This window comes from Plecotus auritus (assembly GCF_963455305.1).
Source record: "Plecotus auritus genome assembly, chromosome: 5".
NCBI lineage: Eukaryota > Metazoa > Chordata > Mammalia > Chiroptera > Vespertilionidae > Plecotus > Plecotus auritus.
This window is the reverse complement of record NC_137776.1, coordinates 167,008,446-167,032,879: the sequence shown is the minus strand read 5'-3', so window position 1 is coordinate 167,032,879 and position 24,434 is coordinate 167,008,446. Positions and strand designations below refer to the sequence as shown.

Sequence of the window (24,434 nt, the reverse complement as noted above, 5' to 3'; positions counted from 1 at the left end):
CTAGAACACTAGATATTAGCAAACATAGTTAACTAAACGTTCCAAGATCACTTATCAGGTGCCAGTCAGAGTCCATGAAGGTAAAGGAATGAATCAGGATTGAGTTCTGTAGGGGCTTGTGGGGAGATAAACCATGCCCCTACAGTCACTGTTCATAAAGCAAGCAGATGTAGATACTGTGCCCTGAGGTGCCAGGAAGGGAAACCCTACACACTTAGATGATATGGGCAGGTGATGGAAAATTCACTTAAGACATTCAGCAGGAAGCATGTCCAATCCTTAAATGTATGGTTTTGATGACAGCTTTAACAATAATCACTCCCCCCAAACAAAACAAGCAATTCAAGTTGTTAGATTAGTTCTTTTAAATTTCACTATTAGTGCATGTTTAGGTCCTTGTTTAGAAAATCAAATATAGCCCTAGCCTGTTTGGCTCAGTGGATAGTGTCAGCCTGTGGACTGAAGTGTCCTGGGTTCCATTTCAGTCAAGGGCACATACCTCAGTTGCAGGCTCCATCCTCAGCCCTGGTCAAGCCCATGCAGGAGGCAACCAATCAATGTGTCTCTCTCACATCAAGGTTTCTCTCTCCCTTCCACTTTCTCTAAAAATCAATGGAAAAATGTCCTCTGGTAAGAAATGACAAAAAAAAAAATCAAATATAGATGTTCACCTTGAACCATGCAACCCCACCCTTCACCCCTCATCTCTCACTGGCCAATCTCAATTTCTGCCCAGAGGTAAACAACCATTACCAAAAATCCTAATTTGGGGGGAGAGGTCCATCCCTATATATACTTAAAAGATATATATATATATATATATATATATATATATATATATATATATGGCCTCTGGGACATTTAGGAAAGGTTGGGCCACCTAGAGAACAATGATGTGGTGAACCTGGTTAAGGTTTTTACGAACTAACCTGTCATTTTATACTTTGTAAAACTTTATGAGTCTCGGTGATTGTGCACATTTCCTCATTTATGTTCTGGTCTCAGAATGAATTCAAAACACTTTTGAAATCTGCCGGCTGCAAACTTGTGGTGGTTGAATTTTCAGCAAAATGGTGTGGTCCTTGCAAAAAGATTTGTCCTCTTGTTCATGTAAGTATCATCAGTCTCTATTTTACCATTTTAGAAAGAATTTAATGTGCACGAATTCAAAGTTCCCAAATATTGTTCCCATAAAATCTTAAGTTTGGCACTTATGAGCCATTATGAAATTATAGTACACACCCCAGAAGATTAAGACTATTTGTCTATAGATAATTCTCCAAGGAACATCATATGTGTAAAAGGAGACAATTGTACAAGTGAATGAATTATTCATAATAATGACATTTAACCAAAGTTCCTGAGTTTAGGACTTCTCAGTATTGGATTAGATTCCAGATAAACATGACACTTTTTAAAATTATAACATAAAAGAATAAACTACCCCTAATCCTTCAACCCTATTATCAAAATATATATCCCTTACATCATATTTCTTTTGTATCTTTGATCTACCTTATAAAATATTTTAGTAAAATATTCTACTTAGTAAAATATAATCATATATATATATATATATATATATATATATATATATATATATATATACAAACACACACACACACACACACACACACACACACACACTAGAGGCCCAGTGCACAAATTTGTGCACATAGAAAGGAAATTAGAAGAACTATTTTAACACATTGCAGACAGATCACGAGAATTCTCGTGTTTTCATATTACACAGTGTTTTACAAAGTATTATACTTTAAAAAGATATTAGCTTGTAAGAACTGTAATAAATAACTTCAAAATGCAATGGGTATTTAATTTTAAAGCATGCCTTTAACATTTATGTAAAATGTTTTTTGTACTCGTTCAATCGAAACTTATCTGGCCACTGGGTAAAGCTAGCAATAAAGCTACTGGTCTGCAATGTGCTAATATCACTATTCACCCTTTCTCTATAATAGAAATGTCAACCAATTTCATGATTGATAATGACAGATGGAAACACATGTGTGCAATTGGAACCAGCGAGAGCTTTATATGTATCATGCATGTGCGAGTCAACTTAGCCTTTTATATATAGAAAATAAACTTGCTTAATTAGACCTGCTTTCTGATTTAGCTAACATTTTTCCAGCCCAGTGAAGCACCCCAACTTCTCTTTCAGGTAATTGTCAGCAACACAGCAGTAAATATCAACATGAAGCAGATTATTATTGTAGCTCATGCAGGGAGAACAAATGCTAAAATATTTAACTGCAGCAGTGTTTGACTATATTCTGCACAGTGAGAAAACCTGAAGTCATTTTCAAGGTCCACTGTTTCTTTTTTTCAGTTGGGTCAAGTTTCTAAGCTTTCTAAATCTCCATTTTCTGGCTAATGAAAAGAAAATAGGATTCTACCAAGTCTCCTATCTACCTACTCCAGGACTTCTATGAGGATCAAATGAGATGAGGCACGGGAAAATGCTTCACAGACATTTGGTTAAAGTGTAAAATGTTTCCACCTGGCTATAAAGCAAGTCATGTTCCTGGCTGAAGAAACTCCAAGGAGGCTAGTCACTAGGGAGAGGAAGCCAGGCATTGCTACGTGATGTCATTACCCAGCGCCCGCAGCCACTGTTTCCAGGTTGGGCTGGGCTGTGGGCCGCATCTTGCGCCATGGGGCCTTGGCAATGTTGGCTGTGATTTGGTGGGGTGTCATTCTGGGGTGGTGGTGGATGCCTGTGTCCCACTTGGGAGAAGCCGAGTGTTGCTTTGTGGGTTCCAGATCCGCAGTGCCGTTTCTCTGTAAATGGCCAGTGCACATCATGGCAGCTCCTGTGTTAAGTGTCTGCCCCCTGGTAGTTGGTGGATGTCAGAGCGACCGGTTGGACGGACACTTAGCATATTAGCCTTTTATATATATTCAGATCTTTTTTCCACATACACACTGGTTCAGGTTTTTGTAGTCTTTAGATTATAATTTAATGTTTATACAGTGTTTTATCTATTTAATTTCCCTATTGCTTCATTTAAAAGTTTTCACCATTTTACTTATTTATTTTCAGTATACCATTCTGCTCTTCTCCTTAAGTGGAGAAGTTTTACATTTACAGTCAAGTTGGTAAAATCTATTCCTTCAAATATAAAGTTTTGATTACACTATACAAGTTAAAATGCTCTGGTTTATTTCCAAGGAGGTTTCTAACATTTCTACTTTTCTGACTTAAACTCTTGAGTTCACCTGAATTAATTCTATCCACAGCCACAACCTTTGACATTTAATTTAAAATAAAACTTATATCCAAATAGAGAAATTAGCTACATGACATATGAACATCCATTCTATGCCTAAAATTCATGGAATATCCAGATATGGAACATTTTAATATGTGACATGCCCCTCTATGATGACTCTCAAATTTTTGGAGAATCCCTACAGATCAGCTTTAAGAGTCTAATTATCCTCACATGCTACAGAATAAAGGCTGATTAAATTCCAACAGTCAACCAGAGGCACTTTCATAAAGTACAATGAAATCTAAGGGTTGGTAACCTCTCCCTTCATACCTTAGGGCCTTAAGAGTAGTAACAGCTTTGCTGCTATAACTGGGCTCCCGCAGCCACTCCTACACTCATTCTTAACTTTATTGTTAGTTATTGTTAACCCTGTGGAGATAAACTCCCTGAATTATCCTAATTTGAATGTGTCATCTGTTTTCTCTTGAGATCCAACTAATGCAAACATAGTTTTTAAATACATCCACACTGTGAAATACTGTTCAGATGTTGAAAAGAATCAAGTAGACTCATACGTATAGAAGACAGCATAGCATTAAATAAAAAGAGTATAATATAGGAAGACTTATATGGTATGGTCCCATTTATGTAAAACAAACACATATATGCATGTGTAACTATACATGTACACACACACTCACACGCACGCATATATTTGGGAGAAGTTCATGCTTTGCTTTATTTTTCTTGTACTGTTTGAACTTTTGCAAGAGAACATATTCATGTATGGGGTATAATTTTTTAAAAACTCATAGCACATAAGGGTGCTGGAGAAAAGGCTTTATTTCCTCTAGTTCACTTTATCAGTCAGAGATCAAAGCAGGAAACAGAAACCAAATTAGACAGAAAGGGATTTACATACAAGGAATTCCATGCTTACTGGTATACAAAATAGCTGAAAGTCTGGATGAATGGTCTCTGGACTGCCGCTCCATGAGCAACTCTTTCACATACCATAGACCCACCTACAGGGATGCTAACTTTGCCATTATCAGAAGTGTGGGAAGATGGGAGTCACTACTGGAAGAAAAGAAAAACAAACAACAAAAAACACCAGCAGAGCAGCAATCAGGGAGCCAGAACCAGAATCAGGAAGCTACTGCTGCCACAGCTGCCTCTGGACATCCAGGAAACTGATGTGTGACACGGGATCCCTGAGTCAGCCGACTGCTGCTGCCTTCAGCACAACTACCTTCCCATACCCATAGTCTTGCTTTCTAGCAGGAACATCCAAAAACAAACAGAAAGTACCTTCTGTCTCACATCTGCCTTCCAAGTCTCACCTGCATACATCTCATTGGTAAAACCAATTTGCTCCCAGAATGCTAGCTGCAAGAGAGTCCAAGAAATCTTTACCTTTTACCTTTATAGGCTCTGAAGGAAGATGGAATGGAAGTTAGCTAGCTAAACCATTACTCAAGGAGGAGGAAGGATTCAAGACATTTTAGACACACCAAACCTACAAGTTTACAACCCATAGCATTTTTGCTAAAGGATGCATTGAAAGGGAATAAGGTGAATCATGAGAAAATGTGCTTTTTAAAAAGTGATTTAAAACTTTAAGTCTTCAATAAATTCCACAGTCCCATTTGATGACTAAGAGCAGGGATTGCAAATTCTTTCTGTAAAACTCTAGAAAATATTTTCAGGTTTGCAGGCCATATGGTCGCTGTGATAACTACTCAGCTTTGCTGTTGTAGCATAAAAGCAGCCAATGGCAATACACAAACGAATGGATAAGCTGTGTCCCAATAAAATTGTACTTACAAGACCAGATGGAGAGCAGGCTTTGGTTTACGGGGCATAGTTTGCTAACCCTGGGCTGAGTGAATTATCAGGCATATAATTCAGAGCATTTCTGGAAAGGAAATGTTACAAATTTGTTGAGAAATTGCTTGGTGTGTTCATGGGAAGGCAAGTAGTGTGCGAGGAAAACTTACAATGTGCACAGTGGAAGTGGCATCAAATGAGTTTCAAAAAGGAAGCTGAGGCCAGATAAAAAAGGAGCTTGTGTAATAACTTAAGTTGCTGTTCTGTCATAAGAATTTTAAGGAGTGTTTTCCATGATCAAATGTGGGTTTTAGAAAATACTTTTGGCAGTGTTATTTAAGAATGAATAGGAAAGACTGAAGTCAGGTAACCCAAGGTGAACAACAATCTAAATTTTGGAGATTTGGTTGTTTCTGGAGAAAAACAGGAAAGATCAAAGTCAAGATACATTTTAGAATTATGACCAAAAACTAACAGATTGTATATGAGGAAGAACAGAGCAGAAGGAAGAGTTGTTGTTGGAGGCAGGGTGGGAGTGGTCCTAGGTGGATGGAGTGGGGATAGGAAGGAAGGCAGTGCCCATAAGGGAACTCCAGCCTAGCAAGGGACCATATCTGTACCATGTTTTCTGGCTGCTACTTGATTCAAAAATGATAACTGCCACATCCTTGTACATTTCCTGACAGATTTGGGAGGCTCTGAAAACTTCATAAATAGAACTGATCCTGGGAATTAGGTGACCACATAGGTCAAACCCATTCCCATGACTCCTATGAGGGAACATCCATATATCACCAAACTTGACAAGTGCAAGTCAATTGCCCTGGAGTTCTTGGGTGACACCATTTTCCCACCAGGTATGGAGATGCTGCCAATCTAAGTCAACATCTTTGTTTTTTTAATCTGAAATGTACTCTAAAACACCAAAGGCCTTTAGGTGTATTCTCTAAATATTTTCCCCCAACTTCACCATCTTAATGAGCCTCTGAAGAAGGAACTCCTACTTTGGTCACAATCCATGGATAAAAAATTGGAAAGAACCCTTCAACAGAACTGTGCACAAATCCAGTACTCACCCCACGCCTCCTTCTTCCTTCTTCCCCCTGGGCACAGCCCTCAGCGGCAGCCCCATCTCTGACTGACTCCACTTGGCCAAGCTCAGCATACCTTACACCACCATCAGAGACAGGTCCCATCTGAAAGAGGTCACTAAATATGCTTGAAATATGACATTAAAACAAACAAATCAATGTGCAATTAGGTGTCCTTAAGTGTATGAACACAGCCATCTGGAAAAGACCACACCGGAGTTGACATTTACAGGCTGTGGCTGCTGCTGCTGCTGTGTCCACTATCCCCCAGACCCATCACTAACGCCATTGTCACCGCCGCTGCCAAAAATGCTTCCAGAACACAACAGAAACAGAAGAGCATTGTTTCTTCCTGCCTCCCACCTTCCAGGCCCGGCTGGTGTGGCTCAGTGGCTGAGCATCGGCCTATGAGCCAGGAGGTCATGGTTCAATTCCCAGTCAGGGCTCATGCCCCAGTGGCAGGCTCAATCCCCAGTAGGGGGCATGCAGGAGCCAGCCAATCAATGATTCTCTCTCATCATTGATGTTTCTATCTCTCCCTTCCTCTCTGAAATCAATAAAAATATATTTACAAAAAAAGCCTGGCAAGAAGAGAAAGTAAAGGCAGAGTATGAGTATTTGGTTCAGAGATCTGTATTTTTCAGACATCAGAAGACATATTCTCTCCCTCCCCATCACCCTCCTCCCCTGCAGGAAAAAGCTACCATCTCTCGCTCCATCCCACAGGGTATCTGGGTCTACCACATACATTTTATTATTTATTTGCTTTGTGTCCTTTTCCAACTTTGAAACTCTGGTCTTCAGTTTGGTTCTTTAGACTCTGGTTCTGCCATGGACCTTTGCTTGACCTTGGCATCATCTGACATTTGACTCTGGTGCTTCAAATTCTAGGCAGCAGTGCAAGGCCAGAATGATGCTTAGCTGTCTTGAACATCCTTTTTGGTCATTTCTTGGTTTTGCCAAAAAATACCTCTAATGTGTAGTTTAATATTAACACTAAGCTAACAGGAAATTTTTATTCTTTTATTTTTCAAGGCAATGTCTCTCCATTACCAAAATGTAATGTTTGCTAATGTGGATGTCGACGATTCTCGGGTAAGAGTCTGAAATCCTTCCACATAAAGTCCAAATGCAATGTCCTTGAGAGCACTGGTTCAGTGATTATAGTCAATTTAAAGTCAAGTAGAATTTCACACTTCTTCCTGATAAACTATTGAAAACTCCCTCATAATGCTCTTGTATGTTTTTTATAGCTTAAAAAACAAACAAACAAACAAAAAGCCAGTGAATATGTGTCCCTCCTGCCGCCCTTCCCCCCTCTCATACTGTAGCAGACGTCACTAATGAGTCCCAATGTTCTCTGGACTCTGCCGGAAACCTGCTCAGTGGAGTGGCTGGAGGCAGGCCACACCAGATGGCTGGAGTTGGGCTCAAGGCGAAAAGTGATTTTGCCCCTGTAATAGATTATTATTAATCAATTTCTAACTCAATGCATTACACACATTTAATTTTTTTAATATTTTTTTATTGATTTCAGTTGAGGAGAGGAAAGGGAGAGAGAAATAGAAATATCAATGAGAGAGAATCATCGATTGGCTGCCTCCTGCACGCCCCCTACTGGGGACTGAGCCCGCATCCTGGGCATGTGCCCTGACCGCCTGGTTCATAGGTCCACGCTCAGTCACTGAGCCACGCCAGCCGAGCAGCATTACACACATGTTAATATATTTTACTTTTCTCTTACTGTATCTTTTTTTGTGGGGAGTTTTTTAAAGATCACAAGAAATTCCAGGAAATCCTTCCCTTATGTCCCTAGAGCCTTCCTTTCTCGGCCCACCCTACTCTAAAATAATGAGCCATGGGTTTTCAATCAAAATGTGCCTTACTAATAATGCACACAGTGTGCCTACAGAATTATTCTTCCCAACATTTATTCATTTATAATGAGGAAAAGTAACATTAACTAGTGACCTATGCATACCTTAGGTTGAATTTGAGCTTCAGAATAATGAAAAATCTGTTATTCATCCATTCTGCCCTTTAATATGTATTCTATTCTCGTGGGTATATATCTAGGAGTGGAATTGCTGGGTCGTATGGTTACTCTATGTTGAACTTTTTAAGGAATTGACAAACCATTTTACAGCCCCACCACCAATATCTGAGCATTCTGATTTCTCCACAATCTCACTAACACATTATTGCTTGCTTTTTTTTTTTTTTTTTTTTGTAGCTCTTTGTCTTTTAAGGTTAACCAAAATGCACAACTTTCTTTCCTGATAGCAGTTTATTTATTAGTTGTTATCATGGAAATTATAATTTAACGTGTGTGTGTGTGTGTGTGTGTGTGTGTGTGTGTGTGTGTTGTAGGTGGCAGGAAAGAGATTTAGTGCCATGAAGTGCTAAGAATTTTATAGAGAAAAGCCCAATTCTGTTGATTCTGTGGGTGGCCAATTTTTCTTTCAACTCTAAACAAGATAAATAAAAACTGGCATTGAAAGCAGATTATAATAGTTTAACACAACTGAAATTTTTACATTTGTCTTGGGTTTTTGGTCCAGAATTTTTACATAGATGGTCAGTGAAGGTTTAAAAAAAGTAAAAGAAATATATAAATCATACTTAAAATGGTAGACCATCACATCACCACATGTCTCAAGTGTGAGTTACAGATACCTTTACTCTTCCTTTCTTCCTTTTAGTCTTTGTGTTTGCAATATTCTCCCTCTACCCTGGGTTCCACTGGGGCTCTCTGCAATCTTTTGTAAACTCTCGAAATGGAGCTCATTTAGTCATTCAATCCATTCTGTCTTGGCTTCCCTCTCTCACCTCTCTTCTAGAGCTCTGGGTGAGAAAGCTCAGGAATGCTGGGCACAGTCATTTTCTATTGTAACGTTCCTGGAAGCTTTGATATGTTAGAAAAATTGTTGGCAGGAGAATCTATAAATGTCAGCTGTCCCTGAGCTTTCAGACTGGTCTGAGAAGTCACCAAACTCCATGCTTGGTAAAGACACAGGATACCAAAGTTGTGACTCCATGCCCTTTCTTTTCTTTCCCAGGAGTTGGCCCACAATTGTAACGTCAGAGTAATACCCACATTTCAGTTGTTCAAGCAAACCAAAAAGGTATGTTTCCATGATAACTGACAAAGTTGAAAGAGATTATAGAACTATCAGAGTCTAAAAAGAATAAAACAACTGCATTTATTTTTAATACCTAGCAATGTAATTCTTAGTTTCTGAACTTTACATATTGGCAATGAGTTAAAAAAATGCATGAATTATAATGGATCTCCCTATTCAGACCCTCTGAGGTGTCCAAATTCGTAAGAAATACCCCACTATTATCTCTATCTGAGGCAGAGCCCTTCAAAAGGAATCTCACAAAAAAAGGACATGATGAAATTGTCATGCAAATGTATACAAGTTTTTAACAACAGTTGGGGAAATGTTAAGCAAAAACAAGGCGATAAAGTCCATTGGTGGACCAGGCAGGTTCTGGATTCAGATTTCTATGGTCCAGACACCAGAGCTACCACTTCCTAGCAGTTTACTTAACAACCCCTTTTGTGTCTTAATTTCCCTGGCTGTAAAAAAAAAAAAAAAAAAAAAATGAATCGTCATAAGTTTTTTCCCTCACGAAGTGGTTTCGAGAATTAAATGAATTAACATGAGTAAAGTTTTTAGACCCATCCTGACACACTTTAAGCACTCGGTACATTATCTCATGAAGATATTAATGGAATGAAATGTCTGAAATACTTGGTGTGTGATAACACTGGTAATTTTCAATAGAAACATATGGCTCAGAGCATTGATGATTGTGCATACCTTATGCAACACTGTTAGAGAAACAAACATTTAATTGCCTTTCACACCATCATTCTATTGTTGGGAAATTTTGCTTCAGATATACTGTAAGGAAAGATAAACAGCTATGTGTATAGTAATTGTAACATTATTGCTAATAAAATATGGAAGGAAGATAATGCCTTTTTTTTAGTAGAATGGCTAAGTAATATATGATATATCTACTCTATGAAATAGTATCAATTAAAAAGTTTTTTAATAAATCTTTATTGTTCAGATTATTACAATTGTTCCTCTTTCCCCCCCCCCCCCCCCGCTCCATAGCTCCCCTCCACCCGGTTCCCACCCCACCTTCTGCCCTTACCCGCCCCCCCCCACTATCCTCATCCATAGGTGTACAATTTTTGTCCAGTCTCTTCCCACACCCCCCACACCCCTTTCCCCCCGAGAATTGTCAGTCCACTCCCTTTCTATGCCCCTGATTCTATTATATTCACCAGTTTATTCTGTTCATCAGATTTTTTACTCACTTGATTTCTAGATTCACTTGTTGATAGATATGTATTTGTTGTTTATAATTTTTATCTTTACCTTTTTCTTCTTCTTCCTCTTCTTAAAGAATACCTTACAGCATTTCATATAATCCTGGTTTGGCGGTGATGAACTCCTTTAGCTTTTTCTTATCTGTGAAGCTCTTTATCTGACCTTCAATTCTGAATGATGGCTTTGCTGGGTAGAGTAATCTTGGTTGTAGGTTCTTGCTATTCATCACTTTGAATATTTCTTGCCACTCCCGTCTGGCCTGCATAGTTTCTGTTGAGAAATCAGCTGACAATCGTATGGGTGCTCCCTTGTAGGTAACTACACTAACTGTTTTTCTCTTGCTGCTTTTAATATTCTCTCTTTGTCTTTTGCTCTTGGCGTTTTAATTATGATGTGTCTTGGTGTGGTCCTCTTTGGATTCCTTTTGTTTGGGGCTCTGTGCACTTCCTGGACTTGTAAGTCTATTTCTTTCACCAGGTAGGGGAAGTTTTCTGTCATTATTTCTTCAAATAGGTTTTCAGTATCTTGCTCTCTCTCTTCTTCTGGCACTCCCATAATTCGGATGTTGGTATGCTTGAAGTTGTCCCAGAGGCTCTTTACACTATCTTCATATTTTTGGATTCTTTTTGCTTTTCTGGTTGGGTGTTTTTTACTTCTTTGTATTTCAAATCTTTGACTTGATTCTTGCAATCTCTAGTCTGCTGTTGGATCTTTGTATATTATTTTTTATTTCAGTCAGTGTATGCTTAATTTCTAGTTGGTTCTTTTTCACTCCTTGAGGGTCTCGCTAAATTTATCGGCCTTTTCTAGAAAATTCTTGAAAAACCTTATAACTGTGATTTTGAACTCTATATCCAGTCGTTTGCTTTCCTCCATTTCTTTCATTTGTGACCTGATGCTTTGTCTCTGCATTTTGGCTGCTTCCCTGAGTTGATAGAGTGGCTTTGTGTGCGAGGTGTCCTATAGGGCCCAGTGGCTCAGCCTCCCCAGTTACTTGAGGCGGACACTCTTGGTGCACCACTTTTGTGGGCTGTGTGCACAGTCTTGTTATAGTTAAGCCTTGATTGTTGTTGGTATCACTGGGAGGAATTGACCTCCAGGCCAATTGGCTGTGAGGATCAGCTGTGTCTATGCTGGGAGAACTTCTGTGCTGGAGACACCCTTATGAGACAAGACTTGCAAAAGCCTCTGTGCTCAGCTTGGATGGGGCAGAGTCTCTGGGCGGAATAGACAACAATGGCTTCCCATAAGCCCTGCCCTAAGAGGCCCCTGGGTCTCAGTGTCCCGCAGTAATCGCTGCAAGCACCTCTGAGAGAAAGCCGCCCTCGAGTTTCGCTCACTGCCAGACAGTCCAGTTTCTCCCCGAATTAGTCTGGGTCCCCAGAGTCTCACCCAGAACTGGAGTTCAGAGCCGTCGGGAGCTTTTGTCTCCCTCCTGATTGAGAAAGCCAGCTGTGTACTCAGTTGCCAGCCCTCTCCACACGCGTGCCTTGGTACCTCTGCCTTCCGCAGTTCCTCTGAGTCTCAGTGTGCTTTTCTCTTTCCTGACAGTCCAGTTTCTCCCCGTATGAGTCTGGGTTCCCAGAGTCTCGCCCAGAACTGGAGTTCAGAGCCATCAGGAGCTTTTGTCTCCCTCCTGGTTGAGAAAGCCTGATTGAGGAAGCCAGCCACGTACTCAGTTGCCAGCCCTCTCCGCGTGCACACCTCGGTACCTCTGCCTTCCACAGCTCCTCTGAGTCTCAGTGTGCTTTTCTCTTTCCTTCTAGTTGTAGAATTTCCACTCAGCCAGCCTTCCTGTGGTTCTGGATGATGTCTGTTTTGTCTTTTAGTTGTAGTTTTGAAATTTTTGTGCGAGGCAGCAATTTAGGTGTTTACCTATGCCACCATCTTGGTTTCTCTGTCCTCAATTAAAAAGTTTTATGAATATATGTACAGTAAAAAAAAATCATGCTTAAACTTTATAAAGATTATGTCTGCAATATGAAGAATAAAAGCACTTGATATGCTATGCTAGCTGTAGAATTTTATACTCAGCTTCTATTTGTATGTATTTACTGTACATAATCAGTATAGTAGATTTAAATTATGTTTAAAAAAAAAAAGTAAGACTACCTACTCCCTCTCTTGAGCTTTTACTTGAAAATTGAAGCTATTTAATATATGCATTCATAACCAACCCGCCTACATCTCATATTATTTGTGTCTGCCCCTCTTTTATCTCAAAAATGAGGATGCTTTCTACTTCCTAAAGCCATTCATACACCACATCTTGACTGAATTCTTTCTATTCTGCTCCAGGCCTCCATTCACTGGCAAAGAGCCACTGTCCCTTTTATTTTTAATGTAGATTGTACCAAAAGCCTTATGGCAATTCCTCTTAGATCACAGACTTTGGAGAATGTCTGCCTCCCTTAAAAATATAATCTGCTCCCATGCTTTCAATCAGAAGGCTTAGGGAATCCCTTGGGTTTCTGCTTTTCCATTGCTGCCAAGAACCTCTGCATTACCTCCGATACTCAAATACCAAGGCCTCCCTTAGCCAGTTTTCTGGCATTCTCTACACAGCATCATCCTTTCAAGGTTTCGTTATTCTGTCTTGCTCTTGATTCTAGCTCATTTCAAATGCCTTCAAGGTATATAGAATATAAACAAAATAAAATGTTAAAATCTAAAGCCAATTCAGCTATGTAACAATGACCTAGGGCCATGGTGTACAATGGGCATTTCTTGGTGCTGGAAGTTTCCATCCAGAGGTTGAACAAATACCTGGCAGAGATGCCCTATAAACAATAGCTGTCATTGTCTCTCAGTTTTAGGGCACAGGACAGCCAAAGCTTATTGCAGGTAATAAGCAAAGTGGGCTTGTTCCTGCCTGGTGTGCTCCTTAGTGTTCCAGTAAGAGTAATTGTGGTTTTAAAAAAGCCCATTCCTGTGGTGTCTTCCAGGTGGGGCATCCAAAACCTTGGCTGGTTTTTGTAACCAGAATTTTATGCTGTATTTTATTGTAAGTAGTTCATAAATTTGCTTTATAAACCCTCTTAAGAGCCTATAAGCTTTATCCAGCGAAATGCACATAAACCAGAATGTGCATAGAATACTAGGGTATTCAATGAGCCTCTGAAGCTGATCAATAGATCCCCTTGGTTAATAGCTTCAGTTCCAGACCAAAGTTGGTGTATGTCCACGGAGTAGGCGAAGGTAGAATAACAAAGACTTAGCAACTGCGTGAATATGGGCCACTGTCAGCAGTCGGTTCCTTTCATTCTTTGATAGAATAAAATGCACTTCAGTCCTCTCCTAAGAATGATGAGATGTGGAGAGGTAGATGCTAATAAATGAATTATTCGCAAAAGAACTGAGCTCTTGAGCTCTTGTCGTAACTGGGAGGAAACGTTTGCCTTTATGCTTCTGAAGCACAGGGCCCTGGCGGAGGTTGTGGAAGTCACTTCTAGCAAGTACCCTCCTTGAAGCAGCAAGAGAGGTGAAAAGAATTCCAAGTAGGCAGCAACATTGTGTGCCAAAAAGAGGACAGTGTTGGAAGCAGAGGTCACACACTCGGTGTCCTCAGGGTCAGGCAGGGACCATAGGTGAGACAGTAGGAAGTGAAGAGTATGGTGGTCCCTGGAAAATCACCTCCCAAATGCTCTCACGGTCAAGTTCATAGAGAGTTATGCTTGACCCGCCCTCTAAAAGGAGTATCTGCAAATACTCATTTCTGTTATCTCTGGAGTCAGACAGCTGTAGGTTGGACCCCAACAACTTATTAGTGTGTGACCTTGGGACTATGCTTTAACCACCTTGAGGTTCAGTATCCTGCTCTGTAAAATAGGACTATATCTTGTGTCTTTGAATGATTGTCATGAAAATGTACATAAGGTGCCCTAGCACTGGACTTGGTACAAAACATAGCTGCAAGTAGATCCCTAGGATCTCCCTGTGCACCACCTATCTTCCTAAAAATGTAGAAATAAAGAGAAATTTGGAAATAACTGTTATGAGAAATCTCGACAGCTCTTTGAATAACTATAATAAGCTAAGTCTTCTTAGCATTGCGGAGTTACTGACCCAGTGACATCCAAGTTGTTAAGGATTGTTTTAGACATGGAAGGGTTCTGCATGAGAAGGGAAACAAGAACTCTCACATGGCCTTCAAGGTCCCAAAGGGTGCAGATCCCTAAAAGGGGTTGCATATCAGCCCCATAAGCAGCTGATCCGTGGGCAAAGGTTAATTGACGGGAGGAGGCAAGAAGTGAGTGAGATGGAGGGAAAGTCAGAGAAGGGCAGCAACCATTCTTCACCGTTAGGCAACCTTGGGCGCCATTGCCAAAGGTGCTGCTCTCTGCTTTAGCAACTGAAAGGCAGTAATGACTTTGTACCTCTTTTCTCCAGGGCAGGGATTATTAGGCTGAGGCAAGTGAGGCAGGATATTGCAAGTGTAGGGGAGAATCCTGTCTTCATTTGAATTTTTGATGTTTTGTTTATCATGGATTTTTGCATTAATTTCTAATATTATTAAAATACTAGAGGCCTCATATTTTAATAATACTAGAAATTCATGCAAGAGTAGGCCTTCCTTCCCCCAGCTGCCGGCACCAGCTTCCCTCTGGCACCCGGGACCCAGGCTTCCCTCGCAGCCCTGGCTTCGTCCGGAAGGACATCTGGTCTAATTAGCATATTATGTTTTTATTATTATACATGTGTTAAAATATTACTTCCCTTGAATCCTGAGTTTCTGGCACCCCTTGAATTTTATACCCTAGTCTCAGTCCCATTCTTCTCTGAATTTTAAATTGTTGAAAAATGGGAGTATTCCATTGGGTGATTCTCCAGGAAGACTTACAAGACTCAATAGCAGGTTGTACTCATAGCTGAGCTTTATCACAGCAAAGAATACAGAGTAAAAGCAGCATGAAAAAGACATGCATTGCTGGAGTCCAGAAAGGTTCAGCACAGACTTCTGATGTTCTTTCTTGTCCAAGGAGTACTCTCTCCAGCAATGAACTTTAGGGACATGTGCAGAATGTTTCTGCGTTAGGGGTGCCCTTTGGAATCTCAGGGTCTGAGGACTTTATGTGGGGACTAGCCACATAGATATATCATGCTAGGCAATCATTGCTACACAACTAGCCATGACAAAACCCAGATCCATGGGCAAAGGTTAATTGACTGGAGGAGGCAAGAACTGAGTGAGATGGAGGGGAAAGTCAGAGAAGGGCAGCAACCATTCTTCACCATTTAGCAACCTTTGGACCCCAAAAACCTAACCAGGCACACATCATCAATATTGATGTTGACACAAAGCAACTTGACAAGCTAGCATGTCCCAGTCCTTCGCTCCAGGTATTTATAATAAAGTCATCAATCACTAACACAAGGAACACTCAGAGGGCCACGTTTCCTTGTGGGGAGGGGAGGGGTGAAAGTCCTATCACTGTTCTCTTGGAGACATGCAAGGATTAAGCCCCCAGATCTGCTGCATTAACTCTTTGCTTTCACGGAGTCATGTGGAACATCAAATATCACCTCTGTTATAAGCAGCAATAGTGCCAAACTGCACTAATTGAAGGGCATGGCTTGGACCCAAGTCAATAGACTTCCTAGTATCCCTTGACACCTAGACCTTGAGGTGAGCCACCTGTGGGAGAATTGGGGCAGCAGAAGAGAAACTTACCCACCAGGTAAAGAAGATATTGCTGCTTTTCACAACTATTGGTCCTCAAAAGTGAGGCCAGAGAGTGTTAGCCTTCCAGAAAACAGACCTTAGACCCCCTTTAGATGTGCTTTCCAGAAGAACAGTGGGGCGGGCGGAGGGGGAGAAAGCAGTCCTGGCCCTTAAGCAGAACACCCCCAAAATGGAGGAGTTAGACACGAGCTCCTTCCTTTGTCTAGCTCTAATTGATAAGCTCGCCTTGAATTTGGGGAGAACTTGGGAAGGGAATATACAACTTGGAGGAATGTCAGGAAAGGGGAAAAACAAGCACATTTTCCCGGCACGTCAGAGTTGTGCAGATTTTCCAGTGGAAACATGAGAACAGAGTACATGCCATTGAAGGAAATGGCTCCAAAACCATTCTTACGTCCCACCCCATACTTCCAGCAGTGGGCAGAATGGCATCTCCTCCAGCCAGAGTCCAAAATTACTTTTCCTATTCTAGTGTGGCTTGAAATGAATTCCCACATTAGACTGATGCCCCCCTTCCCCTTTAAGAGAAAGCTAGTGTACTGAGTCACTAGTTCCCAGTCAGCTTCCTGTGTGTCCTCAACAGCTTCCGCTGATGGCAGAGAGTATGGGTTGGCCAGCTACGGCCGAAGGCCAAATCTCACCCTCCACCAGTTTTTTGTAAATCACATGTTACTGGAACACAACCATGCCCATTTGTTTAAACATTGTCTGTGGCTACTTTCGAACCACATAGCAGATTTGAATAGTTTCGACAGAGACCACATGGCCTGCAAAGCCTAAAGGAGGTATTATCAGCCCCTTTACAAAAAAAAGTTTGTCAATCCCTGACAGAGAAGGAGAAAAGCACTTCAGTCATTATTTATGCCACCAAGGCTCTAAGATATATATATATATATATATATATATATATATATATATATATATATATATATATATATATATATATGGAGTTTCAAAATTAGCTACAACAAAATGAGTAAGTTAGTATTTAACTGAAATCTCACTATTGGAACGAGCTGAGAAAAGGTGCAGTGTGGATTAGGAAAAAAAAAGATGATAGATCGCTTTTACATGCTCTGTTCTTGAATTCACATCCATAGAAATTCAAGCTGCTTGAAACAGACGGTTCCAAGGAGGCCCTGGCTTCTTGGTTTGCTTTTGCTCAACTCCAAACATCTTAACTAAGCTGCTCCCATTTGCAAGGTCTGGCTGGCTGTTGTGAAAGTCAAAGGGGAAGTGTACAAACACCTGGGGAAGGAATGGGTCTGGGTGGAGTCAGAGAAATGGCCGAGGTAGTAATTAATACTGACCACCTTGCAATACAAGGTTAAGGGACTTTTATTTTATTTTTATTTTTTTTAATGTATTTTATTGATTTTTTACAGGGAGGAAGGGAGAGGGATAGAGCATCAGAAACATTTTTAAGAGAGAAACATTGATAAGCTGCTTTCTGCACACTTCCTACGGGGTATGTGCCCGCAAGCAAGGTACATGCCCTTGACCAGAATCGAACCTGGGACCCTTGAGTCCGCAGGCTGATGCTCTATCCACTGAGCCAAACCGGTTAGGGCAGGTTAAGGGACTTTTAAAAGTCCTCCTGTTAGGCATATCCCTCCCATCTTGTTAATAAGACTTACTGCCTCAGTACATACGCCGCTCGTAAAGAAGAAGAACATCAGGTCCTTACAGATTACAAACCTGTGTTGTCCATGCAAACCTTTCTACAGCTCTCCCCACAGGATGTCTTGGGTGGGCCGGTTGGTTGGGCTTTGTTATTTGTATTGTTATTGTTACTGTTGCTTGGAGGATTTTGTTGTTGTTGTCCCTGGTTTGAACTCAGTACAGATGGCTGGAAAATACTCGAATTTTCGTACAACTGGTCCAAATATAACTTCAGTATTCACTCAACCACACTGCATACCAATGGCCCCTGGCATCTATAATAATAAAAGCATAATATGCTAATTAGACTGGATGTCCTTCCGGAATGTCCAAGCCAGGGCTGCAGCCATCTCAGCTGCAAGGGAGAGATCGAGGCAGCCGGCCCGCAGCTGCGAAGGCCCACTCCTGCACAAATTTGGTGCATCGGGCCTCTAGTTTTATTATAATTATTCTCTGAGGGCATCCATAATCAGACTCCTTCATTTTTCCATCTGTTAGGAAGGGACCACTGACTCCAGCCTCTTTGCATTTTCCTAGTAACAGTAATAGATGTTTTGTAGAAGTTTTGATGTTTTTAGAAAAAAAAACAACCCTGCCTCTGGTCGCAGCTGGGTGATGGGCAAATGGGGAAGTTTGTTTCAGGAGTCTATTTTTATGTATATTTGAAAATGACCAGGTAAAAGTTTTTTTTTAACTGACTGTTGCACATGGGGTTTCTGTTGTGCATGGACAGCCACCCCATGTCCCAGTGGTCTCTGCGCACTGAGCTTATAAATGTGGTGAGCAGTCACCATGAGGGTGCCAGCAGCACAAGGAAAATGCAGGCATGGAGAAGAGAGAAGTAAACGTACGCTCTAATGCTTCAAAGAGGATGGTGCCTTTGAGAGACACAGCCACATAGTCAGAATTGAGAAAACATTTGGGCAGAAGGAATATGCTAGTTGTCGTGTATAAATTATCTCTTAAAAAAAATAGAGCTACCGCCCTAACCGGTTTGGCTCAGTGGATAGAGCGTCGGCCTGAGGACTCAGGGGTCCCGGGTTCGATTCCGGTCAAGGGCATGTACCTGGGTTGTGGGCACATCCCCAGTGGGGGGGCGTGCAGGAGGCAGCTGATTGATGTCTCTCTCTCATCGATGTTTCTAACTCTCTATCCCTCTCTCTTCCTCTCTGTAAAAAATCAATAAAATATATTTAAAAATAAATAAATAGAGCTACCTATGAAATAAGCTCTTCTCAGTAAGCTGTTCCTCCTTCACTAACTGCATTCATTAAACTCCTGCGTGCAAGGTCCATGCTAGACAAAGAGACACAACTGCAACATTTGCCTTTGGCATACTGGGCAGAGGAAGAATAAACTAGGGCACAGTGTGAGAAGTGTGTGCCTTCTAGTGCCTGAAACTTAGCGCTACCCAGAGCCTCAGACCTGTGCTTCGGTGCCCAGAAATCAGCTTTGCTCCACTCACTTCAGGCCTAAAACCATTCACAGAGAGCCTAAGTGTAAGGCTCTGGGCTAGATACTAAACATATGGAGGAAAAAATAAGGTATAGCTCCCATCCTCGGACTCATGGGGAAGGAAGATAATAAAATCATGTTTTTACCAATGGAATGCCAGGGTACTGAGAGCTCACAGAGAAAGACTTCAGGGCAGGCTGCGTGAGTTAAATCTCAAAGGATGGTTATGATTAGCAAATGAGTCTGGCTGGTGTGGCTCACTGGTTGAGCCTCAACCCATGAACTAAGAGGTCACCCATTAGATTCCCAGTCAGGGCACAGGCCGGTGTTGGGGACTTGATCCCCAGTAGGGGGCGTACAGGAGGCAGCTGATCAAGGTTTTTCTCTCTTTCTTTTTTAAATATATTTTATTGATTTTTTTACAGAGAGGAAGGGAGAGGGATAGAGAGTTAGAAACATCGATCAGCTGCCTCCTGCACACCCCCCTACTGGGGATGTGCCTGCAGCCAAGGTACATGCCCTTGACCGGAATCGAATCTGGGACCTTTCAGTCCCCAGGCCAATGCTCTATCCATTGAGCAAAACCGGTCAGGGCAATGTTTCTCTCTCTGTATCCCTTCCTCTCTCTCTAAAAAAATCAATAAAAAACATTTTTTAAAAAAGATTAGCAAGTGAGAAAAACAAGGAAAAACAAAGAGTTATGAAATAGCGTGAGTATGTGTCAGGAATTGTTTGATGATAATATAATGAAGGCAAAGAATTACTAAATTATCACTAGAATATGAGCTCCATGAGGGAATTTTGTCTGTTTTGTCTGGCTTGTAGTAGGTACTGGTACCGATTAAGTATTTGTTAAATGAATTCATCTAGAAAGTGTTGCTAGAGCTCAGAGCTGATGGTAGGGAGCGGCATTCGATGTAGACAGGATAAAATCAAGGAATCCATGGTAAGAAGCTTGGGTTTGATGATGACAGAGAAACACTGAAGAATTTGACAAAGAAGGATAGCGTGACTGGAACTGTGGTTTATGAGTTTCAGGGGGAACGAAGGGACCTGAGAGGCACAAGACTGGAGACAGAGAGACAAATAATAAGCCGAAGTCCAGGTGAAAGGTGATGAGTTCAGAATCCAAGGAGTTCAGTGACACATGTAATGCCACCTGAAGCCACCAGAATGGCTAACAGGAAGAAGACTGCAGAACCAAGTGTTGTCAAGCGCGTGGAGCAACCGGGGCGCTTGACCTCTGCGTGGGGGGAGTGTAAATTGATACAGTCACTTTGTAAACCTGGGCATCTCCTGCTAAAGTTGAACTCAGTAACCCCACTTTCAGGGGCACAACAGAACCCAACAGAAATGAGCGTTCATACGTCCCCAAACATGTTCCCACAAAGATGTGGAAACGCGTGTTCCCAGTAGCACTATTGTTCTCAGCCTACATGGATACATTGTGTGATAGTCATGCAAGAAAATCAGTTTTTAAAAATGAAAAAAACGAATGCCCTGCTACTTATACAGATAAATATCATCGTGTTGAGTGAAAGAAGCCAGACGGAAGAATACTGTAGAATTCCACTTAGAAAAGTTCAAACCAGATTGAGCTGAGACTGAAACGCGGTGCCTTCGGGCACAGGGCGATGACGGGAGGGAGGTGTCCGGGCTGGGAACGCTCTGTATCTCCATCGGGACCTGGCCGTGCAGATGCACTCTCTTCTGTAATAATTCTCCAAACTGTATGCTGGCAGTTTGTGGCGTTGTCTGAGTGTATATGAATTTTTTAAATGTGGCCTTGGTTCCTGGGCTCGGGTAACAGGGGGTGGTGATGGTGCCTGCACTAGGTTCAGTGTATCTAGAAGGAAAAGGGGTCACATTCCACAGTGACCAAGGCTCTTGTTGCACTCGTGGCTTCTGGCTGCCCTTGGTGGCTGCCCTGGTGTCTCAGCACAGGCCTGTCATAACCCCGTGGCCCTGGAAAACACCCCCCCTGGAAACTCCCTTCAGGGGTGTGCCCTCCCACTCCGCACCCCCCCCCCTCCCCCCGAGCCTGTGCCATCCCTGCAGGAGGGACAGTCTCCTCTAAGAAAAGAAGCCCTTCTTTAATGGCCCTAAACTCTCTCTGTCTCCATGGCGCCCTTTGGCAGTAGGGGAGGTCCTAAAATAAGCAGGCATAATCAGCTCCACTGAAGTTATTTCCATAAAGATACCAAAATTATCTTCTTCTAGACTGCTGGGGGCCCGGGGGACTGTCTAGAATTACATGGCGGTGGTCATGGGGAACAGACTCACTTTGGGAAGTTCCCCTCCCTCCCTTGCCAGTGTCTCTCTTCTGCTCAGCTGTTACATAGCCTTCATGTGAGGCAAACTACTCCTGAAGCCGTGGGGTCGGACAGGAATCTAAGGCAGAAGCCACAAGAGGAGGACAGCAGACCTAGGATGTCTGCTTCCCGCTCCCATGGGGAAAGACAGAATGAGACGGGGGGGGGGGGGGGGGGGGGAAACCCCGAAACCTCTCACACCCTGCAACCCACCCCAGCGTTGCTGAGAGGCAGAGGATGACGCTCTTTTAAGACCCAGTTGAGCTATCGAGGATGTCCTCTTGCCCCCAAGTGAAAAGAAATGTAAAAAGCCTTCCCCTCTCTCTCGACATCTTGCCTCACGGGCCGCTGGCTTCCTGGCAATGCACTTAGCACGCTGGTCCCTTAGCTAAGCTTAGTATCTTTTTCCTGCTCCCTGACAAGGTCGGTCATTCAGGTGGCCAAGCCCTGCCTATGTTCTTGCCAGGACACCTGCTCTGCCTCAGAGGATTATGGAACTCTCTTCATTCCTAGAGCCACCATCCAGCTGCCACCTGACTCTTAGGAAAGAGAGACTCGTACAGACCCTTCCTGACACCCTCCTCCCCCGGTGGCCAAGGCTAAGAGAACTTTTTTAGAGGAGATGGCTGCAAACCAGACAACCCAGATAAATCATGAAATTCTGCACCCACACTTAGGTAAACCTATTCACGAGAATCAAAAGAGCAATTTGCTGCTATAGAAGTGGAGTCGAGAGAAAGCCGGTAAGTGAAATGGGATCCAGACAGAGTCACAAGACAGGGGTTTTACTTTAAAGGAATAGAATGAGCCAGGATGCCCACAGGCAGCCCCCAGACTCAATGCTGGGGAAGCAGAATCATTAGATGCGGGGATAGTTTCTTCTCTGCTGCACAGTACGCTTTGAAGTCAGTTCTAACCTTTTCCAACCCCTACCCCAATGTCCAAACACCTTTTTTTTTTTTTTGGCTGCTGAAATCTCCCTCACTAGAAACTCAAGTCCCAGCCTCAGTTTACCCACACTGCTCCTTCTCTCCAACTACCTCAGACAATTGTTACTGAAATGACCATGAATAGTAAGGTCTTTAGCTTTCCTATTTCATCATATCTAAGATGCTCATGGACAGATGCACCCTTCTTCTTTATATGCTACTGAAAAGTGTTGCAAATAAAACATCCCATCCGCTGTGAGATGTACCCTGATTCAGAGACCCGAACATTTGGAAAGAAAATGTGCTGCTTACAAGCAATGATTGCAATAACATTACCTGGGCAAACATAAGTGGATGGGAAGTCCAAGTCCTTTGACTTCAGAAAATCCTCTATGTGAATTAACAAGCCCTCAATACCAATGGATTAAAGCTCAGACATTTCAGTGACTGGGTTTCCTCACTGCCAACAACATTCTATGTTTTAGACCTTAGTGTAGAGGAATGTCATGGAGAATTCTGGAAATCTGGCAAAACACTAGCATAAACCATTTTGAAAAGGTGCCAAACAACGAAAGCATCATGAGTTTAATGTGTTGAATGCGTATTTCTATTTAAAGTATTGTGTAGATGATAAAAATGAGTAGAGGATAATTTTTACAAGCAGGAACAGAACTCCTCAAAGCTTCAACATCTTTGCAATATTTGAACCAATAAACATTTCACCTTTGTGTATTTGTGAACAGATTTTTGAATTTTGTGGAGCTGATGCTAGCAAATTAGAAACGAAGATTCAAGAACTAATGTAACCTGATCTCCAAGACAAAATACACTTGCAGCATTTTAAAGCCCACAGCCAAGTGTTTGTGTTTTCATTTCCAGCAAATATTGTAATGTTCTACTGTGCTCTCTCAGGTTGAATTTCTGCTTGCAGCTCACTGAGAAATTGCTTAATAGCCTTGAGCTATCAGAGATTGCGGTCATTTCCATTCTCTAAGATGTCCTTTCCACTTACTCTGAGCACATTCCTGAGGCAATATTGTTATGACCTTCACAACAGAGACCCTGTCCAGCTACATAGTATCAGGTCATTTGGATGGTTCCAGAAATCACCAAAGATGGAATTCTCCACAGTGATCTAGAAACCAATAAAGGCCTCATTGCCCTGGGGCACTCCAAATATATAGAGGCTTCTTCCCAATGAAGCCATTGTTCATGGTACAAAATTCTTTTCCAGTGTATTACCAAGAATTGTGTCATTTTTCTCTCCCTCATTGCCTTTCTAAAATGATTCTATAATTTTTTTAAGTCCCTCAAAAACAAAAGCCAGAAAGTCATTTTACTACCTAAATATATTTTTAAACTGAGATCACTCAGACCGTTAGAGCTCAGAGAAGTTGGCTGTTTCTCCTATTAACTGCACCCACCCTAGGGCTGCCATCAGATGAAGAACAGGGGTTTTAGGTCATGGAGCCAGCTCTCCCTAGCCATCAATGACTGAGATTTTGACAAAGCATAGGACCCATGTGCCTTGTTAGAATTCTTTGGCATGTAGAGTAGAGGAAACCAACCCATACTAGCTTAAGCAAAAAGCAACACTGATTTACCATTCAACAAATATTTTTTTAATATATTTTATTGATTTTTTACAGAGAGGAAGGGGGAGGGATAGAGAGCTAGAAACATCGATCAGAGAGAAACATCGATCAGCTGCCTCCTGCACACCTCCCACTGGGGATGTGCCCGCAACCAAGGTACATGCCCTTGACCGGAATCAAACCTGGGACCCTTCAGTCCGCAGGCCAACGCTCTATCCACTGAGCCAAACCGGTTTCGGCACCATTCAACAAATATTTATTGAGCACTTACTCTGTTATGGTCCCTTAA

The 24,434-nt window shown here is 41.9% G+C and overlaps 1 protein-coding gene across 1 annotated transcript; it reads left to right on the top strand.

Annotated features, from left to right (window-relative positions):
- Positions 1-990: 990 nt before the first annotated feature.
- Positions 991-23,401, top strand: LOC308249340 (thioredoxin domain-containing protein 8-like; the record flags this gene model as incomplete). Its single annotated transcript, XM_080670647.1, has 4 exons — positions 991-1,110; positions 7,193-7,252; positions 9,217-9,282; positions 23,294-23,401. The coding sequence occupies 4 exons, from the start codon at positions 991-993 to the stop codon at positions 23,354-23,356; spliced, it is 309 nt and encodes a 102-aa protein (XP_080526773.1). The 3' UTR covers positions 23,357-23,401.
- Between the last annotated feature and the right edge of the window lie 1,033 nt (positions 23,402-24,434).